This window comes from Cygnus olor, chromosome 1 (assembly GCF_009769625.2).
Source record: "Cygnus olor isolate bCygOlo1 chromosome 1, bCygOlo1.pri.v2, whole genome shotgun sequence".
Lineage (NCBI taxonomy): Eukaryota > Metazoa > Chordata > Aves > Anseriformes > Anatidae > Cygnus > Cygnus olor.
In genome coordinates, this window is record NC_049169.1 from 113,327,763 (window position 1) to 113,350,900 (window position 23,138).

A 23,138-nucleotide genomic window follows, 5' to 3' on the forward strand; every position below is an offset into this window, starting at 1 on the left:
TTATTAATCTTAACATTTAAACTGAACACTTAGATACGAATTGTTCCCTGTTTGTGAACCTCATAACTGTTATGCAGCAGCTAACACTACATGTGATGAGACACTTAGTGTGTTTTAAGATGGGTGTCTCCCTCTTAGCCTTTACCACTAGATTAATTGTATTTGCCTGTGTGTAGACATTTATCTGAGCAGCTGATTGGTTATAATTTATTGCTGCTTTCAACTGTGCTCTTAGCTTCTTGACCTTCTGCATTAATAAAAACCTAACCCAACTGGGGCCTTTGCTTTGCAGGTCAAAATATTGGAGCATGGAAGTTAGTGAGTAGAGGAGAAAATACCGTAGCGTCCTGATTTTTGTGGAAAGGTGTCCATAGTAGCAAATTGAAGTTGGAGTAGCGGGGTCCCAGTGTGGGAGAGGGTGGTATGTGAGTATATTATGCAGTATGAGGGTGTTGTAAGGGTGGGAAAATAATCAGTGCTCTGTTTTCTAATTTTGAGGCGTGAGGAGTATAGGAGATCCTGGTGCAGAAGCCTTTTATTCCGCCTTTTTGTAGGCGTGGCAAAAATAGACACAAAATGAGAGTATTTCTTCTGCTGTGATGATGTTTCCTCTTACCACCTTGTTGAAGGAGTCTAAGAAAGTTAAATTTTTGAGTTAGAAGATCTGTTTGCTTCTACCTGCTTTCTTTTTAACACTTTTTTCTTTAATGGTCTTTTAACATTTCTAAAATAGGTAGCATTTGTGTAAGTGTACACAGAAAAGTCATCTCTTAGTATTTGCATATAGGTTTTAAGAGCTTGATGCAAAGGTAATAACAATGTCAGTAATCACTATAAAGAGATCGTAGATTTTAAACACCAAATTTATTATTCTAGATACTGAATGTCCTGTAATAGTACATTTACAGGAGATGTACATATCTGCATATATATATTTGCAGTGTTCTCATGCATTTTTCCATGGTATTTCCCAGAAAATCAAAAAGCATTGAGGTACAACGGGAAGAGAATATGAACAAATAGAAATTTCTGTTGCGCAAATGGTGTGTGGTGTGCTAGTAACCATTTCTTCTGGCAGTACTGCTTAGGTACAGTCAAATGCTTTGCTGAAATGTGGACCTTGATTTGGAAAGTGGTTCCCGTAAGAGAACTACTAGACCTCTAGAAATGCCATTTAGAGTATAGTGCCTGTATACTGATTTTTTTTTTCTAGTAGGATGTCAGGCAAAGTAATCAAAGTTGGTAATTCAAGTTACCTTTAATAGAGAAGAGGATTTGTATGAAAAGGAGATGCTGGTGTTTAGTGTTTGTTATGCAGTTTACGTTAATTATAATTTAAGTTTTCAACACTAACAGTTGTCTAGCTCAGTACCCTGTTTCTGACTGACAAAATACCATGTCAACAGTATACATACAAACAGGTTAAGTATATCTTATTTTTTGTGTATACTTTACCGCTGTGGAATGTGGTAAAGCCACTTGGAAAACTATTGGTAGCATACAAGAGTGATTATTTTTGTGAGTGAAGAAACTTTTTTTCTCCAATTATGAAAAGAAGTGGGGGAAATTGGTCTCAATGAACTATAACTGAAGACTGATTAACCACTTTTTATTTAAAGCCTAATATACCCTATTCTGTGCTTATATTTTTTTTCATCCTCTTCAGGATATAGTTCATGTTAAGACAGCTGATTAAAGCTCACTATATTCCAGCTTCCATGAAGAAACTGAATTCTTACTTTAAAACTAAATATTTTCCAAATCTCAGTTGGATTTTAGTAAACGAAAGCATAATTTTAATAATCACTGCTTAAGTTGCCCAAAAGCAGCAAGTTGCATGATACAGCCTAACCACAAATGTGCTTCCTTTACAGCAAAAGATAATAGGAATCTTGTTCTTACTGTTACATTCAAACTTACATCACAGCATAGTTCAAGCTGTATCTTATTTTCAAGGACTCTTTTGTACTAGTTCTACTGTGTACTACTTCTACAGTGTACCACATCACTTTTTTAAACCTTTTTGACACTTCATATGCTTATTCAAAATAAGAGATTTGACCACAAGGAGAACATTATAAGTCGGTTTCAGTTTAATACTAGAAAAGAGCTTTTAAAGTCCTTTAGGACTTTGTAAAACATGAATCTTGGCTTAAAGCAAATCCGTGTTTAATTTTTAAGTACAGAAATACTCTTTCTGAATGTGAATGAGTATGTTTGATGGTTTGGCACCAATATTGAAAGTTGAGATAAACAGCACTGTAGGTTTTATGTACAAAATGTATGCTTCCCTCTGTCCTAAAATTTAAGAGTTTAACAAAAGAAATAATTATTTCCAGTGATACTGGGATCAACATGATCCAAACAAGTTTGATGAAGTCACACTGGCAAATGGAATTACCTATAAATGCAGTATTTCCTCATTGAATAGATAGTTAAGGAGTTAAGAACTATTACTTCAGACTTGTTTTGTAGTGTGACTGAGGCAAACAATGACTTACTGCTTAAGGCTATGCACAGTTGGAAGCTTTCAGTGTTGCAACCTCAACTGTGAAATGAGACAAATTGAGCTCAGACTGTACTTTCTTGTATGCTTTTTCAGCTAGCGTTTTTCATTTGTGCTTAGGATAATTTAAAACCGATAAGGGAGACAGCAAAGTAAAATGTTTACATTGAAATAGAGAAGCTGATACAAGTTTCTATCAAGTGCTATTTTTTGAAGCGTAGATTTCTGATGTTGAAAAAGTCACTATAGGAACAAATGCTCTTTACAGTAACAGAACCATCTATGAAATTGCTTGTCTCACAGTTAAGTTTTTGACTTGCACAGTATTTCTCAAGTGAGGTACATGGTCAGTTATAATCATAACTCTATTTCTGTAATTGGCAAGTTGCTTGGCTTCAAAAAAAAAAAAAAATTGTAGGGATTCCTGTGACACTCTAAAGGATTCGTCTTAAGTGATGAGTGTTTGATGCCTTTGAATTTGGAACTGAGCTAAATGTATCTATATTATGCATATATGGGCAATATAGTAGCATTGAGGATTGACTAGCAATCTTAGCATGAATTTAATTTAGAGTATTGAGCAATACTTTGCCTCTGCGCTTGCTCCACTCCCCGGTTGCGCGTTGCCTTTCTGCCCTAGTAGGGGAAGGGAAGAGCTGAAAAGAACTTCTCTCTTCCTCTCTTCTCTGTTCTCCCTGCCTCTGCCATGCATGGCTGCTACATGCATTTGATTTTAAGTGGTTGTTGTACTAGGGTAAAGGATCTTGTACTTAGAAAAAGTAGAGCAGGGAAAAGAGGAGAAGGGAAAAGAGGCCTAAGTGCCTTCCTATACTTCTGCCTTTGGTGTAGGGAAGGTCTCTAGTTATCTATCCCAGCCGTTCATAAAAGCAACTCAATTGACATTGAGCCGGAGAAGATAAAAGAAAACAACTAAAATGACGGAGAAGGCCTCTACTTCCCTGAAGCCCTAGTGATTCCCAAGCCATAACTTGAATAGTATCATAATCCTTGATAATGTTACAATACTTGTGAAAAATACTATTGTGAATATTATTGTGAAAAAGTGCGCCATAATTTCTAGCATATAGGCTCATGTGGTGTGGTGATAAAAGCACAGAAATTTCTCTGTTTCTTGAAAATTAGATTACTATAAAATACATCTACAAACTCATAATACCATTGTCCTGTTATTTGTAGAGATCACCTTGATTTGAAGATAGAGTCTAAAAGCATCCAAGATAAACTCTTCTGTACTGTACAACAGGTAACTGTGGGAATTACTTAGCATATGACCTTAAGTGTAAACAATTACAAACCTTTTAGTAATGCTGTCCAAAATCCTAGTTTGCTCAAAAACTTACCACTTCATGTTTAGCCTGATTTCTATCAAGAAACAAAGATCGTGTGATTACACTGATTTATATTGTCTCATTGCTGGTAGTCCTCTTTTTGCTTCTCCTCTCCCCCTCCCACTGCCATTTAGCTTTACATTCACAAAAAGGCAGCTGTCTCAGTGATGGTGCATGCTGAAAAGCTTTGTGAACAAAAGGTCTAGTCAGAAGAAAGAAAACCTATTGTGACCCTGAAGAAAAGGCAACGAGATCATCTTTTATTGGGTGTCAGGAAGCGTATGTGGTTTCATAACTTCTCTCAGAATTATTTCTTAATGCTTAAATACATAAAATTTGACTAGCTATATATCAAATGCATGGTTTTAATACTGAGGTCAGTGGGGGTTTATGCATCCATCTGTTTAATAACCAGAAAATACTATGTACTTACACTGTGCAGTTTCTTTAGGTTCTTAGTTGGACCTAGATCAAACTTTTTCCATCCAACTGAAAGAATTGATTCTTACTCAGAGGTGGCTTATTTGCAGAGATTTGTTATAGAAATATTTAGTTTGAATGAAATACAAATGTAGATTTGTATGCATGAACACCAGAGAAAATGGCATTGTTAAAAGGGAAGTTAACATTGATTGCTACAGACCACCATTATGTGTGATTTCATTCAAAGGAAGAGGAGACAAATACTGATGTAGAGATAGAAAGCGGGTCTGGAGCCATGGAATACTGAGATAATGAAAACTAGAAAAGAGAAATTAAGGAATTTTGTCAGACTTATGACTAGCGAGGCGAAGTAGAAAGGTAAAAGATCCAAAATGGTAGCTGCTTCTACAAGGCTTGAAAGGCAAGACCGAAGTCAATGTATCACTGCCTGTCAGGACGAACCCAAGAGACAGTGGATTTAAGAGCACCCAATGTCATACCCAGGTCTCTCTAGACCATTTGAATGTTTATTTCTTGGTGTGTGAACACAGATGAGTGAAATCAATTTACTTGCTGCTTTTGTACAATGAAATCACTTTCCAGTCCTGAAAGAAACCATGCAGTTTTGTTACATTGATTTCCAATGTACTCATAAAATAGCTAGAAATACGTAGTAAATTGGCTTCCTTGTATCTCAGTTTATATGTGAAACTGTAAAAATCACTAGGAGTCATTCAGGGATTTATAGTACTTTCCCAGGAGTTCAGATTAAATATGTTTTCCAGTATTTGATACATATCTTTGGAAATGGTCACAGAACATTTTGTTGAACAGCTGTTTAAAACTCAATAAAATTCAGAAATTGAAGTCTTATTTCTCAGGTCTTATTAGCAACAAATAACGAGTATCCCCAAACTGTTGAATGAATTAGTTAATGGGGACATACATAATTAGTCATTTGCTGATTAATTACTTCATAAAAAAGAGAAAAAGGGATTCAGGAGAAGATTCAGGTGCTGACTGCACTAAGACTCCCTTGCTTCCTTAAAAATACCTATTTTTGTAAGGTTAATACAGCACTAGAATCAAAATCCAATTTTTTAGTTGGCTTAATCAGCTTCACATGTCACGTGTGTACATTATTAGCTTAACAGTAAATTAGTTCTGTTCCATACCTATATGCTCTGACAGCATTACCTCATGTCAGTACTTCTAGGAAATTAAAAAATATCTTTCCTGCATTTTTTCTCCTGTACCTGCTAGCTTGTTCTGCTGTCCCTGCTGCTTCTGTTTACAACTTTCATTGGATCATGGGTATTTTCCTATGTTTGTCCCTTTTGGCCAGGTGACAGAACAGAAACTAAATATGATTGAAGTTCATAGATGATACAGATATTGTGTTCTGGATGAGCATTAATTTTAGTATGTTAAAATGTTAGTTTCTTTCACAGGAATACAATTAACTACAACATTATTGTAATGTTTAAAAATCAGGCAACTCAAAGATTAATATGTCCCATTCTTCCAAAACCTTACAATTATTTTCTCCCTGCCCACAAGCCTGTATTCAGAATTCTGGGGAAAAAATAACTTTGAATCGTCATGTATTGGGGGGGGGGGGGGGGGGGGGGGGGGGGGGGGGGGGGGGGGGGGGGGGGGAGAAGTTAATTCACTAGGAATTCTGCCTTACAAGCTTTTCATTAAGAGTTAGTCTAAAATATACAGGTGGGTCTTTTTGTACTTGTTTGGTTTTGCTTGCGATGACAGGAGAAGGTGATGGAGGAGCTTCAAAGTACTTCTACACTAGCACAATGATCTGCTTTCCAAAGCATAACAACATTATTCCTAGTGTTTCAGCAGACCAAGTTACGAATTCTGCAACTGCTTGTATTGATTTATTGTTTTTTAAAAATGTTTGTACACAAGATGGAGTCTACAAGTAGGGGGAGAAATGTCTGCTTTTTTATATATAAGAAATATTAAGATAATGCTCGAACTTTCTGAAGAGAAACGGATCTCGACTTCAGTAAAAAAAAAAAAAAAAGGTTTTTAAGAGATTATCAGCATAATTACCTTAAGTTTTTAGAAGTTGAATTTAAAACTACTTAAAAAAAAAAAAAAAGTACCTGACCAGCTTTAAAAGTGGAATTATTATAAAAACGTAGAAGTACAAAATCTGGACAGTTGTCTGTTGGATAAGTATTTTAGTAAACAGCTCACTTTCTTTATTCAAAAAAAAAAAAAAAAAAAGGCTGTTTTCATTTAGAGTTGCTGTTTTCCTAAACGTTTTAGGTGGATTCAGCTATGTTGCTAGAAGAGGTTAAATCCCTTGTTCGTGATGGTTATACAGCCTTGATGGACCAGCGGTGTTGCAGTGCTGAACAAGCCTTTTCACAATTGTTGAGCATTCTAAATCCTTCAGAATTAAAGGTAAATTGAGAGGAATAACTTAGTTATTAGGGTAATTGAGCTTTATACTTTCAATACTGTGTGTCATTCCTTCCTTCAACCAAAGTAAGTGTTACTGAATTGTTGTCTGTGATGTTGACTCCAGTGCTAGGTGTTGCACCGATATGTATGCGAAGGATCTTAAAAATGAAAAAAATTGAGAACAGGATAAGAGAACTATGGGATTTATATCTTTGTAATTGTATCTTTGTAATGGTCAGCATACATGTGTACATTTCTAGATACAATTTTTAAAATATTTACCAAACTACTTAATGTGAAACTACTGTCTGTTGTTAGCTTATTTGTTATTTGTCTGTTGTTAGCTTTATTGATAATGTTGTAGGGTGAAAAGAATTTATATTCTTTTGATCAAGTAACTCCTTGATGCAAGTATTGAGAATTTTTGTGTGAATGTATCTAGCCATTCTGCCAATGACCCAATTGGCATCCTACTTTTTTTTAAAAATACTGTAGCATTAAGTTTTCTGTGAAAATCTGTTTGCACATGCGTCTCTGTACTTTAAGGTCTCATTTTAGTAAGAACTGTTGCAATACCAAGAGCAAGTCTGTACTAACTTCATTACTAAGCAAGTGATGTACCAATCCATCTGGAATTTTGACCTAGTTTATTAGGAGGTAAAAGTTTGAGAGACGTTTTTTATTTAAAAACAAAATAGAATCTGCTTAATTCTGAATATGAAATCTAGCAAAGTTATACTGTACTACATGAAGTCAACATACTGAGGCCAGTAGTTGTAGCATTTCTAAAAGCAGACATTTCAGGATGTATCACTGAAATGTATCAGGGTGTCAAGTGACCAGCAGTAAAGGTGCAGTTAACCTTCACTTCTTATGCTGATTGTAATGTTAATCTGTGTGGAAACTATGATGGTTTCCTGTGCCTACAGTGGTGAACATTTTCAATTGACAGTAGACAGTAATGTTCTTATTACTAGCCAAGTGTTTTTGTGCTACTACTATAATTTGACTCTATTTACAGCAATTGAATCTTCGTATCATTAATTACGTTGTAATCATCTATGGACATGCCACTGCTCTTCTTGGAATAGGACAGCCGGAGGTACGACATTAAGACACTATATTGCTTTTATTTAAAGTTCTAGTTCAGGCGATTGATCATCTATTTTTGTCTCCTCTTAGCAAACATAAAATGAATTGGGAAGGAAAGCATTGCCACAGTTTAGAAAACCATGTGTTTTTTTAATCTGGGACTAGGTCTTTAATAGATAAATTAAGCTACCAAATAAGAAAACTACTTGTTAAAGTTTCAAATGAGATTCTTAAGTATTACTGAAGTATAGTAAATTATTTTTCTTCATCTTCATCTTTGTCTGTCATAACATAGTTACGCACTAATCTTCCAAAAAAAAAACCAAAAAAAAAACCCTTCTGGTTCCAGAAAACACCAAAACAGAAGGATGCCCCGCTCCAGTATTGTTTATAAATATCCAGTGTCTTTCAATTAATTTAAAAATGTCTGGGTATCAGTAAGCTTAATTAGCTCGTATCATTATTTTTTAGAGCCCATGTTTTTAAAGCCCTTTGCGTGTGAACATAAAATTGCTTAATTCTGTTTACTGTTCATAGGACTGATCAAACAATAGGGCATATTGACCCACTCTACTGGAGGGAAAAAGAGAGGAAGAACTGAAAAGCTTCTGGCTAAATGTCACATTTTTGTCTTAAATTTATTTTCAAGGCACTGACAAAGGCCGAAGTCCAGTTTAACAAAATAATTGAACAGTACCAAGAAGAAAGATTTGATTGTCTGGCATACTACGGAATTGGAAAAGTATACCTCAGGCAAAACAGGTTTGTATAATAGAAAGTTTCAATACTTGATACAAAAAAATATTCTCATTTGAGGAAGTCCTGTATGATTTTTTGGTAATTATTTTTTGTTAATCAACAGATTCAAACATCAGAATGATTTATTACAAATTTAAACTTTTTTACTGTTAAAAATGTAATGGAAACTGCTGAATCCAGTGGGCTTCAGGGTATGGGGATGTGACCGGTTGACCAGCACACCCCCACAGTGGAGGAGAGCTCATAGGCAAAGAGTCGAAAATGATCAGTTTGGGGAAGAATGCGTTGTAAAGAAACCTGAACTTATTGCAACAGCAGGGAGACTGGGGAGTAACCTTGGTTTTAGATAAGCCAGCTGCATCAGTGAGTCATCAAGTTTCCTGAAATAAATAGCAAAGATCTTCCTGAGCTAGTCAGACCAGCATAGGGGGGAGTGTGTACGTGGCTCAGCCTGACAAAATGTGTAACAAGTAGACAACTAATCTTCTTAGAAGACAGCAACGAGCTGGCTTCAGCTCACATATTCCTTTCTAGAAGCTGGAAACACCCAGCTTGTGCTGTGATTTCAGGATATTGCAGTATCGCGCTACTAAATCAAAATCCCATCTAATGCCTGTGGTGGGTTGACCTTAGATGCCCCTGCACCCTTGCCCACCACCCCCGCCAGCCAAAACCCCAACCCTTGCCTTTTAAACCTAATACAATGCCAGACTTACCAGATGAGTAAATTTGGCATTAACCATTAAACCCTCCTCTGTGTGGAATATCTGAAAGAACCTGGCCAGGGAGTGTTGGACTCTGGGAGGGGTTTCCTCCTTCCTGCTGCTGCAGTGTAGCCAGGTCTGTTCTAAGACCCAGGAGTTGCCTGTGTCCCAGTCCCATGGCTGTGGCTGTCCCTTCCCTTTGCAGTTTTGGCTGGTAGAAGCTTAGCTTTAGGCTGTGTATGTCCAGAAGAGTTGCACACACCCACAGACACGTGTTAATAGAGCTGGCCATTCAGGCTGCCCCTTCAACACCCATGCAGCACTATCTGAACTCACATAAAAGATAAGTACAGGTAACAGCATCCTCTGCCTCCTCTCTGGCTGACTGGGATTGAAGATGGCTAGTGAAAATATGCATGTCCTCACTCTCCAGATTAACAAGCACACCCGTGTTCATGTATCCCTTGAATATCAGCACAGACTCTCGGTCTGCCTAATACACATGCATGGACTCTGGACCCCTTATCCAGCCACTGCCACACGCCTTGAGTCTTTTACGCTGAACAGACGTTTACCACATAACTTAATGCTTTTTCATCCCACGTACTCTTATTGTTACTGTTTGTTTTTCTTGGATCATAAAATGAATCATGAAAGAATCGTATTCTGTGCAGAAGTCATTGATAGGTGATTTGAACATGTTGTGCCTGCTTAAACTTCAGATTCTCAGATGCGCTTGATCAGTTTATGAAGTCACAAACAATGGTCAGTCATAAGATTGTACCTGGAGTATTAACTTGGCCCACAACATCTCAGGTCATTGAAGAAACGCGAAAAGAGAATTTACAGGTATGTTTAACCATAAAAATAAAAATCCTATTCTCTCAAATGGTCTTTGCAAAAAAAAAAAAAAAAAAAAAAAAAAAAGAAGTATATTTCCCAAAGCTCTGTAGTGTCTCTTAGGTTGTCATCCTCACTTTGTTCCTTGCCCCATATTATCAAGGCCAAGGAAGGTGGAGGACAGAAGTGAGGAGGGTTTCTGCGTGGAACAGCCAGTGCAAGTAAATTTCCTAGAGCACTGTCAACCCCAAAGCCTGGTCTTTGCAGAGATCTCTTTTCAGTGACAAAATTATACTCTTGGAAAGCATACCATTTACAGCACAAGGGCAGGTCTCCGTATAAGAGTTTATACTTCAGTATTTTTATGTAATAATGTGGTTCTAATCAGCTCCAAGTTGTACATAATGGGAGTTTGATGTTATCAAGCTAAATGGCTATGAATACTATATGCAATGTAATGCTAGAGAGAACACGTTAGAAATGAGAATTAGCAAAAATATGAAGTTGAAAATTGTATAGGTAATGCTATATTTAAAACCAAATGGTAGACTTTGACTGTATAATTGTTAAGGTAAAATTCCTTGTTTGAATTGAAAAGTCCAACTTCTGGTTCTGAAATTACAAATTACTCTTTTGTATTGAAAAGCTTTTTAATTTTTGGTGTTATTATTGCTTTGAAATATACCATGCCATGAAAGTCAAGACACACGAGCTCCTCAGCATGCAGGCACTTTGACACAGCAGAGCATGCTAGGTTACTCACTGTATGAAAGTGGCTATACTGTATTAACCTGTTTTGTTTCTGGTCAAAGCAGCAGTTGTGCTGTTTCCTAACAGTGTGACAGGTGCAATGATTTCTCATAGACATCAAGCTGATACTGTAGTAAGCTAGCCTTATACAACTGTGGTCTGGGACTGCTGTAGTGTGTAATGCAAATACCTGAAAGGCTGTGACTGGGAGTCCATTTGTTTCTACTAATGTTTCATTAATTTGGGCTCAATGCCAACCCCAAGGGAATTGAAACGCACTTGACATAAACCTATTTTAATATCTTTATCTTTAGACACTGTTTAGGGAGACCTCAGTAGCTCCAGTGCAGAGCCAGGTCTGAGCTGTCCCTGGGAATTTTGGTATAGAAAACTTACTATATTTTCATGCAATTCGAATTGTTAAGCATTTATAAACCTGCACATAGGAAAGCTATGGATACTTAGTTGACTCAAATGAACTTTTGAATGTTTTGGCATAAAGGACAATCTTGCATGGCTTTCACTAGTAAAAGTTACCTTTTGGTATTAGTTGTATGCTGTTTAAAAAGTGATGTCTGTCTGTTTCACTGCAAAGTTCCTTGGAAGTAGATATTTAATCTTCTCTGGGTTTCTGTGCAATTTATCTGATACCACTTTATGTTTCTCAGTTGATCTTAAAGAACTGTATTGAGGAATGCAAGTTCCCTCCAGAACCAGATGCAGTTTGTCGCTATCAGCAATGCCACGGCCACTCCAAAATCCAAATATTTTTTACAGATCCAGACTTTAAGGTAAATTTTAGTTTAAAAGGGTTTGGGAAATAAAGTGTCCTGTTTTCATGTTTTCTATCCCCTTTTATATTAGAGACCTATCTAGAACACACCATTTTATTCTGTCTTCATTTAAGTTGTGCTCTGTTTTCTGTTGTTTTTGAAGATGTTAAATTAATATTATTTTCCAATGTTAGGGTTTTATACGTATTACCTGCTGTCAGCAATGTAGAGTGGAGTTTCATATCAGCTGTTGGAAAAAGTTGAAAACTACAAACTACAGTGATAAAAATGATAAGGTAAGACCTGTGTCAGACTAGAAGCATTTTTTATCAATATTGTAGCATTCCTTTTGTCTGTGATAAGTGAAGTGCTACAGCCTTATATATGTTCCATTCATCTGACAAGAAGAGAGATGGGAAAGAGGAGTTTCTTATTAAATTGGCTACTGTGCAAGTGTGGGTAAAGCTTGCTTTTGTCTGTAGAAGAAAGGCTTGTGTATGTGTGGTGGTTTTACCCTGCTACGCAGCTGAGCTCCACCACAACCGCTCTCTCATTCCCCCTCCTCAAAGGAAAAGGGGGAGAAAGGGCTCAGAGGTTGAGATAAAGACAGGGAGATCACTCAACAATTATTGCCATGGGCAAAACAAAATTGGTATAGGGAGATTAAAATAATTTATTGCATATTACTAACAGACTAGAACAGTGAGAAACTAAAAGCAAACTAAAAACACCACCCCATCCACCCTCTTCTACCTCCTCCCCGCAAGCAGTGCAGGGGAACGGGGAATGGGAGCTGCGGTCAGTCCCTGATGCTTCATCTCCCCTGCCCCTTCACAGTCCCTCTGCCCCTGCTCCACGCGGGGTCCCTCCCACGGGATGCCGTCCTTCCCGAACTGAGCCTGCGGGGGCTGCCCACAGGCAGCAGCTCTTCAAGAACTGCTCCCCCCACATGGCTCCGTACCACGGGGTCCATCCCCCAGGAGCAAACTGCTCCAGCATGGGTCCCCCACGGGCGGCAGCTCCCCCCAGACCCCCTGTTCCTGCGTGGGCTCCTCTCCACGGGCTGCAGCTCCGGCCCGGGGCCTGCTCCTGCAGGGGCTCTCCATGGACCGCAGCCTCCTCCAGGCCACATTCCCCTGCTCCAGTGGGGACTCCTCCACGGGCTGCAGCGTGGAGATCTGCTCCGTGTGGGACCCATGGGTTGCAGGGGGACAGCCTGCTCCACCAGGGGCCTCTCCACAGGCCGCAGGGGAATCTCATCTCAAGTGCCTGGAGCACCTTCTGCCCTCATTCTGCACTGATCTTGGGAGTCTGCAGGGCTGGTTTTCACCCCTCTCTTCAGGCTGCTGTTGCATGGCATTTTTTCCCTGTCTTAAATGTGCTCTCACAGAGGCACAAACAACATCACTTACTGGTTCAGCTCTGACCAGCTGACCAGCGGCAGGTCTCTTTTGGAGCCAGCTGGAGCTGGCTCTTATCTAACATGGGACAGCTGCTGGGCCCCGCCCACAGAGGCCATCCCTGTGGCCCCCACTCCTACCAAGATCTTGCCCTGTAAACCCAATACAGTATGCTTAGCCTGTTTCTATCGCATCATATATGTCCTCCCATATGGAAGTGTATTCTTTCTACAGTCTTGCTGCTGAAGAAACAAATTGACATTGAGTATATCTAAAGTAATTTTACAAAAGATGATATTGGCAGTCGGTATAAAATGAAGGGAAATCCAGGGAGCGTGTGAACTCAAAGTAATATTCTTAAAGTTGACTTTTGAACCTAAAGTTGGAGGAGGGGGGGATTTACTATAGCTTTGAGAATAACAGGTATATGCCACAGGTATAGAACTCTTTGGATTTGCAATCCTTGCCAAGTCAGCTGTGATTTTCTATCCTCATCCAGTAGGAGTTTAGGACCATGGTAGCTTTAATTACCTTGGTCAACTCAAATAAAGAAACTGTAATCTGTATAAAAACATAGAATTTGTATGAATTTAAATGTCTTCACTGTTTGTTCCATTTTCTCCTACAGGATTTTCTTCAAGAATTATGTTTCACTCCTGACTGTACGGGCCTTATTTCAAAAATAGTTATTTTCAATTCTTCTGGTTTGGTAAAATGCGAAGTAAGTAAATGTTCTTATAAAATATGAAAATAATCTTTAAAATATTTACTTTGGTAAAAGAAATAAAGTGAAGGTGATAATATAACTCAGAAATAATACGCAAACTCATACGTAATATGTTACCTTCACTAAGAATCTGAGCATTATTTAGGGACGTAAGTTACCTGTTCTGTTCTTAACCTTGTTTTGGTTAGAACTGTCATTGATGGGAACTGGAAATGCTTCTGTTGGTCTGTGAGAAGCAAGAAAAAAGATTGTAGTTTGCTTCCTGCCCACTAGTAAACCTGAACAGCATCCAGGTCTTCTGGCCTTGTGTTACATTTCCACTTGTCTTTTTTTCAGAGAGAAATATATTGCTGTGTACTAAGTTGTATGATATTTTAGGTAGACATTCATGAGGCATATGTGCAAGGGTGCACAATCTCTTTTGTAGTATTACTTTCATTGTTTTCCAAAACATCAAATTCTGTTTGGTTTTGAGAACATCAATGTTGCATTGTAACCCAAGTTTAATTAATGTGATGTCAATTATTTTGGTAGTTTGAACAAAAAATCACAAAACCCAAGGAACCACCAAGAGCCAATATTAAACAGAAATGCTCAAGGTAAGCTCTCTACCATTTAAAAATAAGTTCAGTCATTTTGGAGGGGGGAGTTTTCTCTAGAAATTAGTTTCCTAAGAATTGCTAAAACACCACAGGTACTTTGGAAAGATATTCTTGTCCTTTACATCTGAAAATATGTATTTGAATGAACTGAAATCATCTTTTGATAGAAACACAGATGGACTAAGAAGTCGGGTAAAAGTACTTGAGGCTTGAGTGTCCTAATAAAAATACAGTGGTGCAAGTTGAGTGCATCTGGATTAGAATACCACCACTATTTTCAATCTTAAATTGCAAGCATTGTTCTATTCCTACATTACTAGAGGGAAGAAGTCAGCAAGATTTTAGCTGTGTGGGAGAAGAATCACTGCATAGCATAAGTTCAGCACCACTACTACTACTCTACAGCACTTACTACCTAGCAAAGTTTATAGGAATGATCAGAAATCAATGTAAATAAAAACTGCATATAGTAATGCTATTTCAGTAAGTTAGTACCGAAACCTTTGACATAACTGAATCAAGCTTAACTCAATTCAGTTAACTATAACTATACTATAACTTTTGCTCGAGCAAAATTATAAATAATGAGACGTTAAAATTAATTTAGAGTATCTTCTTGTAATAAAATAAGTTAATAAAAGTCATATGTTATTATTTGGTGCAAAATGTGTTATAAATTGAGAAAGGAAAAAAAAGACAGTATTGCAGGTACTTAATGCTAATTCAGACATTAAAAGTAAAATTCAGAGTAAAAATAATTTCAGGAATCTTGAGGATATTCCTACCATTACATACTTGCTTTTATGAGACTTTAATGAAATTTTGTGGTTTCTTAATGAGTTTTAAATAAAAAAAAAAATGCTTTATTATATCTGTACTCTTCAAAATAATATTTTACAGTGGAATTTAAGTGTATAGCTATTGTAAGACATGGAAAACAAGTTAATTTGACAAAGTAGTTAGGCACATTTATCTTAACATTAGATTCACTGTTTAATTGTTTTTATCAGTTTTAGGAAGCTAAAAATGAAACAAGAAAAAAAAATACGAAGAAAATGTGCACGGAAAGATGCACTGAATGCTGCTAAACAGAAAATAGAAGAAAACCAGATGGAAAATGAACCATCTCAATATCGTGATCACAGTGGTATGTGGAATTATGGATTATTGTTCTAAAACGATATGAGGTACCATAGTTAGCATTCAGGATGTCCTACTGTGTGCAGTTCTGGGCACCACAGTACAAAAAGGACATTAAACTATTGGAGAGTGTCCAGAGGAGGGCGACGAAGATGGTGAAGGGACTAGAGGGGGAGACATACGAGGAGGAGCGGCTGAGGTCACTGGGCCTGTTCAGCCTGGAGAAGAGGAGGCTGAGGGGGGACCTCATCGCAGTCTACAACTTCCTCGCGAGGGGGAGTGGAGAGGCAGGTGACCTATTCTCCGTTATCACCAGTGACAGGACCCATGGGAACGGTGTTAAGCTGAGGCAGGGGAAGTTTAGGCTGGACATCAGTAAGAGGTTCTCCACCGAAAGGGTGGTTGCACACGAACAGGCTCCCCAGTGAAGTAGTCACTGCACCAAGCCTGTCTGAATTCAAGAGGAGATTGGACTGTGCACTTAGTCACGTGGTCTAAACTTTTGGGCAGACCTGTGCGGTGCCAGGAGTTGGACTTGATGATCCTTATGGGTCCCTTCCAACTCGGGATATTCTATGAAATCAAATGACAGAAGACTACTAATTTTGGACATACCCTCCCCAACCCTGAAGACTTGCATAATCTTACTACAGAAACTTAAATTTATGCTAAATATTGCTTTTTTTTCAGTTTCGGTTTTAATTTCTAAATAACTGGAAGTTTGTACTGTATGGTGATTTAAGTTCCTTTTGAAGAACTTCAGTCTTGATTCCTTGCTTCGTGTCTGAGCAGTCTTTGCTACTAGGTGTACACTTGGATGTTCAGAAATGTGCTTTTGCTCTGGGAGCTGATGCTTGGAGAAGTTCTCTCTCTGCATCAGGGCTGGCATGCAGCCTGCACAGATAAAAATAAATTTGTACAGGCAATTGCTTCAAGCTGCTATTATTGGCAGGTAAAAAAAACATTTCCAAAATCTAGTTGAGATGCTAAGGATTACTTTGTTGTGTAAACCAGATTTAAAGCCATGTATTGTCAAATTTATGAAGATAAAGCAAGTTTATATATAAAGAAATATATACGTTATATAAAAATATTTATTTTGTAATTTTTAAGTATTGTGAAAAAGCTAATATTAAAAAAAAAAAATCCAGTAAAAAGAAAACACCACTTAATACAAAGTCTCTATGCTATAGAGTTGATGCTTTTAATTGTGGCAAATAAACATGAAATCTTATTATTCTTTTTTTTTTTTTTTTAATCCCACTTTAGGTTATGCAGGTTATGATCAAGGCTTATATACTGGTGATAGAGTCCTGCAGCGTATCATTCAAAATGCTGAGCAAATAAAAACTGCTGTTCGCGATGCTTCCAGACTGTTAAAGGAATTGCTTTCCTGGTCTGTAATCAATGAGGAGGATTACACATCATATTGCAAAACTAGCAGCATGTCACATGCAGTGATGGAGCAGCTCATCAGTTATTTAATTCAGGAAAAAAGCAGAGTGAAAACAAGGGGTTTTATCCATGTGTTGAGTGAGCTGGAAGAAGTGGATCCCAAGTTACAGAAGTGGATGAAACACCTTAACAACTTGGGTAGGCTATATGTTTATGTAATAGCAGAAGACCTTACCTGGTCATAATTGTTCAGTCTGCAGATGAAGATAACCTCCATATTTTACAGTCTTGCTTTGTTAACGTTAATGGGTGATGAAGTAAAACTTTCTTCTTCTTCTTCTTCATTTACTTGATCCTTAGCAGGATTTCTAGAGATGTGACCATCAGTAACACAGCAACCACCTCTCTCTTCTCTGCAGAGACAATTTTTTCTGAAAAAGTAAAGCATTTTAATGTAGGCAGGGCTTTGCCCATGTAGGAAAAAAGAGAACTACACAATTTTTTAAGCTTTTAAATTCCAGAACAGACTTAAATGAGAATATTTGTCTAAATCGTTTGTTTCTGGAAAGATATGGTAAGATCATTGTAACTTCTCTGTCATGTATTGTATCACTTGGAAGTAGTTTAACTTGGTTCTCTTTGCTAGTGTTGCCTTGCTGTGTAGTTTCCTATTGAATTTGTAATTGGATGAAGATGCAAGTTGCTTTTTGCAGACAAAATGAATGTAAGGTGCCAAGAACTTGGGGTTCTTTGTTCTGTGTTGTATCCATGTCCTTGAAAGAATTTGTGTAGATTTATTGTACTGGCTGTTGACTTAGAGTAAAATTCATATAAAATTCATTTGTCATTTTAGCTTGCATTTTCAAGATATAAAAAAAATGTGCACAATCTCTTTCATCTACTGTAGTTTTAATTTCTGGAGCAAACTGTTCCTCTTTTAAGAGGAATATCACACTTGAAAAACAAAAACAAAATAAGCTCTGAGGCCTGAATGAAATGATACCTTTTTTCTACTCTTTTAGGGTTGACAGCTACAGAGAACTTTTTCCTTCAATATGGAAAATTTTTAAAAGAACTTGATCTTTCTATTTTAACAACGCTCTGGAATGAGAAGTATGGTAGTAAATTTGATTACGTGTCAACGAGTTCTGAAGACAAAGAAGTTCTTGACTATTTCTCAAAACCGCCTCTAGAAAAAGCTCGTTGTTTTATATGGCTGTTAGAACTCAATAGAGAAAATTTTCCAACTCTTCATCAAGCTTTAGATGAATTCTTTGATAAAATGGGTAAATATGCTAAGGTCTCCATTCTCATAAGCATTGTATTTCTTCTGTTTTTACACCTCATCTGGTGTACTCTGCAAAAGGCTGAAACCTCAGTAAATTACTAACCTCATTATATGAGATCTTACGTGTTCAGTGCATAAAATGCAATATAGTCTAAAAGGCAAATCACCCTTTTAAAGGGTACAGTCTGCTGTTTGTTTCAAGTGCCACAACTAGCACATAAGTTTACCTTTATGCATATATGCAGTCCAAACAAAATAGGTATTTTTCTTTAATTTTAAGCATAATGATTCTGCAACAACAGTCTTCGAGATGCCTCAGTGGTATTTGATGGAGTGTAATAATTATTACTATGATTTTGTAGTTCACAGTTATAAATTACATGAAATAGTAATATATTAGTTTATGAATATGACTTTGTTATCATTTTAATAGATGACCCTACCATCATATTAAAGAAGCAGGGAAATGAAGATATATTGGTAAGTTAACCTAGATATCTGTTTTAATATAAGCTCAGAAACAAGTATGTATTTGGTGTTTTAGAAAAATGTGCAAAAGTGAATGAGGCGCATGCATTTCCTGACTTATTTTTTTTCTTTTTCTTTTTTTTTTAAGAATCATCCTTTTGGGCTTTTTTAATCATCCCACCCTGTCCCCCCACCCCTGCCTTGATTAATGCATTTGAAGATTGCATGCTATTTTTCCTGTGTTTCTGTAAATTACTTTGTTTAGGGTCTTCTCTTTAGTTAAACCAATAACACACCTTTTAGATTATGATCCTTCAAGGATGAAGATGAGGGAGATGCAGTAAAAGTGGATGTGAATACAGTAATGTGCTGTATTGTCCCTTTTGGATGGGGCAAATAAAGGTGTATGGGAGAGGTGTTTGCTTGATAACAGTAATTTGGTGTTAACTTTAAAAAGGTTTCTCTAAAAGTATCATTGGGGAATGGGGGGAGGAGAGAGGGATGGAAAGAGAGGGAGAAAGTTAAGTGTGCACAGTTTAGAGGCTCGTATTAACTTGCATATCTGCATGTTTACTATATGAATTGACATTGAAGCATGAATATTCCTTGAGAGTGCCTAATAAAAATCTGAAGAATTTTGGATGCTAATTTTACTGTATGTTTTGCAGTCCAGAGCAACAAATGAGAAGGTGGTGTAACCCAGCTTTATTTTCAGATGTCATTAAATTATAAGGCTAGAATTAGAAGTTTATTTCACTAATAAGTGTAGTAAATTTGAAGTGAGGTGTACTTAGCACTCATTCACTACAACTTTTACTGATACTTTGCAGTCTAAATCTGTAACTTTTAAACTGTACATCATTCTGAATCACTTTTTGGTTAGTATTTTTATTACAGTTAATTTTAATTGGCAGAAATGTATGTGATTTCAGTTAATTATGTGTTTCAAGCACTCTCATTAAAAACTGTTCTAGCCTGCAGATAAATTTATCTGTACAAACCCAGGATTTATTTTTGATACAGAGAAAATGTTTAGTTATTAATATAAATCTTAATAATATGTAAAATCCCTTGCTCTTTTCTTTGATGAATTAGAAATACAAGAATTAAATAAAAGCAATTACAATAATGCTATTTCTATTTCAGTGTTACTTGTATCCTAAAACAGGTTGATGTTTTCTGGTACTGTTATTAAATTACTGTTAGTAGAATTTGATTAATATATAATCAAGTGCCATTTAAAAATGAAGATGCATTTTAGTTCCTCCATCATTGCTTATCTAATAGAAAGTTGAAGTGACCCAAACTTTTGACGGTTTTGTTTGTTTCTTGTTCTGTTCAAACCAGAGTAAGAATTTTAATAGTTTTGAATTCATGTACTGGTATTGGAAATGCATCATAATTTTATTCTAATAAAAAAGTGATTCTTTTTCTCTTTCAGACTAACAATATCAAAGTTAAAAACAAAAACAGAAAGAAGAACTCTAGAGACTCAAAGGTCAGTAACTTTTAGCTGCTTACTATAAATAGTCTTTTTAGAGTTGCTGGAGGTCAGATGTATAGTGTCTGTTTTCCTGAATATCTTATGGAGGTTATTCCGTGAAATGTTTTTTCCTGAAGAAGTAGTAAGCTGTGTAGACTCAATTAACACAATTTTCTTAGTTTCGTTACAATATGATTTTGTCAATATAAAATGAGTTTCTAGACCTGAAAAATAGATTTATGAATAACTTTGGTACTGATTGTGTACCAATAACCTCAGTCTATCCACTGTCCTCATACTCTGATCTTAAATTCCTATATGTAAAAGTAAAAAACATCTGTGAATACAATCCATAGACTGCACTATATAATTAATATGTCATGTCCATTTAGTTTTGCATTGATAAATTACAAATTTGGCAAAAGGCTATTTAGCAGTCCATTTGAGGATGAAGAATGTGTCCTTATACCTCATGAAATAAATCTGAAATTTTGTTTTTAACTGTCTTTTCTGATGATTTTTATGGGTATATCAGTTACCGAAGATGCAAGTGTTTCATTTAATGCTCAGAAAAAATGTTATTTGTTCAGTGTTTTATAGATTTTGCTAGAAATAATATTGTAGCTGAAACTGATTTTTTATATTGATTGTCTCACATGCAATCATCTTGATTTCATCCATGCCCCCAAACTTTTATATTTTTTTATCATGAAGTTTGAGTAAAATGAAGATTAGAGCTGTTTTCATCAGCCAGAATTTTCTTTTTTTTTTTCTAACTTGGACTCACTTATACAGGTCTGTGTATTTCTAAAGTTAATAGATCGTAAAAAATAAAAGATAACTAAAGCATGTAATAGGTGAACATAAGAATAGGAGATATAATACTAAAACTGTGGAACTAGGGATCACTCAGACTTGCTAGTAGTAATATTATTAAAATTTGAAGGCTCCCAAATATAATGGAAGAGATTCCTAGAAATTCAGTTGATATGCAGTGCAATGGAATGAGTTTAGACAAAAGTCTTAACAAAAAAACTGTGTTTTTTATCTGAACTCAGTGAAAAATCAGGCACATCTAGAGGAAAAAAAAGACTGTTTTGGCTGTTAGAATGTCCCAATTTCTTGTTCCAAAATAAGTTCTGAAGAAGAAATTAATAATTTAAAGTTAAGAAGCTTGTCATTATGACTTAATACTGATAATTGTACTTAGGAGTTTCACAGTTCCATAGTCTGACATCTGAACACAATAAAGGTACAGAGCAAGGTTCACTGTAAATAACTTACTCATACTATTTACATCGGATCATTTTCCAATTAAAAAATAATAATAATCTGTTTTTAATTAGTCTATTTTAGTATTATCCAGTGGAGTTAGTACAGCACCAATAGAGGAAGAAAAGATATTTATAGAAGAAAATACATTGTAAGTATCATCATGCACCTTTGCTTTTATTGCCCAAACTTCAAAGTACTTTGCCAGGTACCAGAGAAGACAGGCTTTGAAACGCCTTAGAAAGTCTGGGTTCATATCTCAGTGTTTTTTGAGATGACCTTAATATGAGCTTCCATAGAGACATTACTTCTCTGCTTCCAGGACAGGTGTAATGGGTATTAGAATTCTAAAGATCTTAATGATATATGAGAGAACCAAATGATTAGCAGGTTGCAGCCCAATAAGTCTTCTAGGCCAAAAGGGATTCTTTCAAGTAACATCTTATCTTCCTCTTCCATTTTACTGTAGGAAGAAATTGGTTGATAAGTCCATATACATACCATTAGTCACAAAAGAACTTTGCCTTCTATGCTGTATCAAGCAGGTTGTGATGTAGGACATGGCTCAGAATTTTTGTGGTAATCAGGAGTCAAACTCCTGCGTACTGAGACTGGTTTTGGTCTTTCTTATAGAAGTGAAAGCTGCTAGGAAAGAGCTATGACCTGTTACTAGTAGTTACTAGTTAGCAGGTCAGTTATTCTCAATTCAAGAAGTTCAGCAGTTAAGTATTTGGGGGATAGTGTTTATCCTGTTGGTAGGAAAAAGAGTTTGCTGTTTGGGGTATTTCTTAGCACCTATGTAGCTACTGTATGGTAACAGTGTTCTCAGTATATGTGAAAAATGAAGTTATTTTCAGAGACAAGAATTATTGTTCCTATTCTTTTTTTAATTCTTTAGAGATTTTGCATATTTTTATGAACCATGTATAATCCCAGAATATCTTCGGGGACAACGAGAGGAATTTGAAGCTGTATATGACATTTCAAATAGTAACAGCTATCGAAGACTTCTGGATGATAATCCAGATCAAACCTGTGAAAGTTTATATGAGTACGTATACATTTCTGTGCTTAGCAGTTTAAAAGTTTTACTGTTTTAGCTGAAATGCATATAAATTCTGTATCATTGTGTTAGAAAATTAAAATTATACTATTTCCAGACAGAAGTGACAGAAGTAGTTGGGAATAAAGTATCTTTGATTCCCAGTATAGAAGTAATTGACAATTATGAACAGTAGGAAAGCTCTAATTTTGGACCACTGCAGGAAAACTGAGGCCTTGCACTTAAGAATGTGCTTGCAAGTAATAAAGGAAAACTGTCAAATGGCACACTGTAGTTTTGCTTTGAAACAGTGAGCAGGATGGCATTTCTGACATCTGAAGATGTAATTTATCTGTTCATTTCATTGGTACTCACAGTAGTCATTCCGAAATGTCAAAATAAAGGCATGTAACAACACAGAGATGATGTCTCAATGCAGTTTATTGACAGCATATTTTATGTATCTGTTGTCTAATGGCAACTAACAGATTTTGACTATACAGTCTATTTCTTATTTTGATCCTTTCAATTCTCAGTTAACTGTGGTGTGTACATTTTCTGCAATAATGCCTCACATAAATAGCATTTGCTTTTCGGAGACAAAAATGTTACATGCAACATCCTACTTAAAAACATACTGTATTAAGGCCAGAATTTGAGTTCTTATGGTCTGTTGCAGGTATGTACATAAAAGT

General features: G+C 36.3%; 1 protein-coding gene across 7 annotated transcripts in view; it reads left to right on the forward strand.

Moving 5' to 3' along the window:
* The window catches only part of TTC3 (tetratricopeptide repeat domain 3), a 64,740-nt gene that overhangs the window by 25,031 nt on the left and 16,571 nt on the right, over positions 1-23,138 (forward strand). For all 7 annotated transcript variants that reach the window (XM_040577328.1, XM_040577339.1, XM_040577350.1 and 4 more), the window contains 16 exons: positions 3,704-3,770; positions 6,571-6,708; positions 7,730-7,810; positions 8,450-8,562; positions 9,986-10,112; positions 11,522-11,644; positions 11,821-11,922; positions 13,655-13,747; positions 14,288-14,352; positions 15,366-15,502; positions 16,765-17,088; positions 17,913-18,176; positions 18,612-18,658; positions 20,088-20,144; positions 21,476-21,552; positions 22,300-22,452. In XM_040577328.1, the coding sequence (XP_040433262.1) occupies positions 3,704-3,770; positions 6,571-6,708; positions 7,730-7,810; positions 8,450-8,562; positions 9,986-10,112; positions 11,522-11,644; positions 11,821-11,922; positions 13,655-13,747; positions 14,288-14,352; positions 15,366-15,502; positions 16,765-17,088; positions 17,913-18,176; positions 18,612-18,658; positions 20,088-20,144; positions 21,476-21,552; positions 22,300-22,452 (1,968 nt within the window). The remainder of the gene's footprint in view (positions 1-3,703; positions 3,771-6,570; positions 6,709-7,729; positions 7,811-8,449; positions 8,563-9,985; positions 10,113-11,521; positions 11,645-11,820; positions 11,923-13,654; positions 13,748-14,287; positions 14,353-15,365; positions 15,503-16,764; positions 17,089-17,912; positions 18,177-18,611; positions 18,659-20,087; positions 20,145-21,475; positions 21,553-22,299; positions 22,453-23,138) is intronic.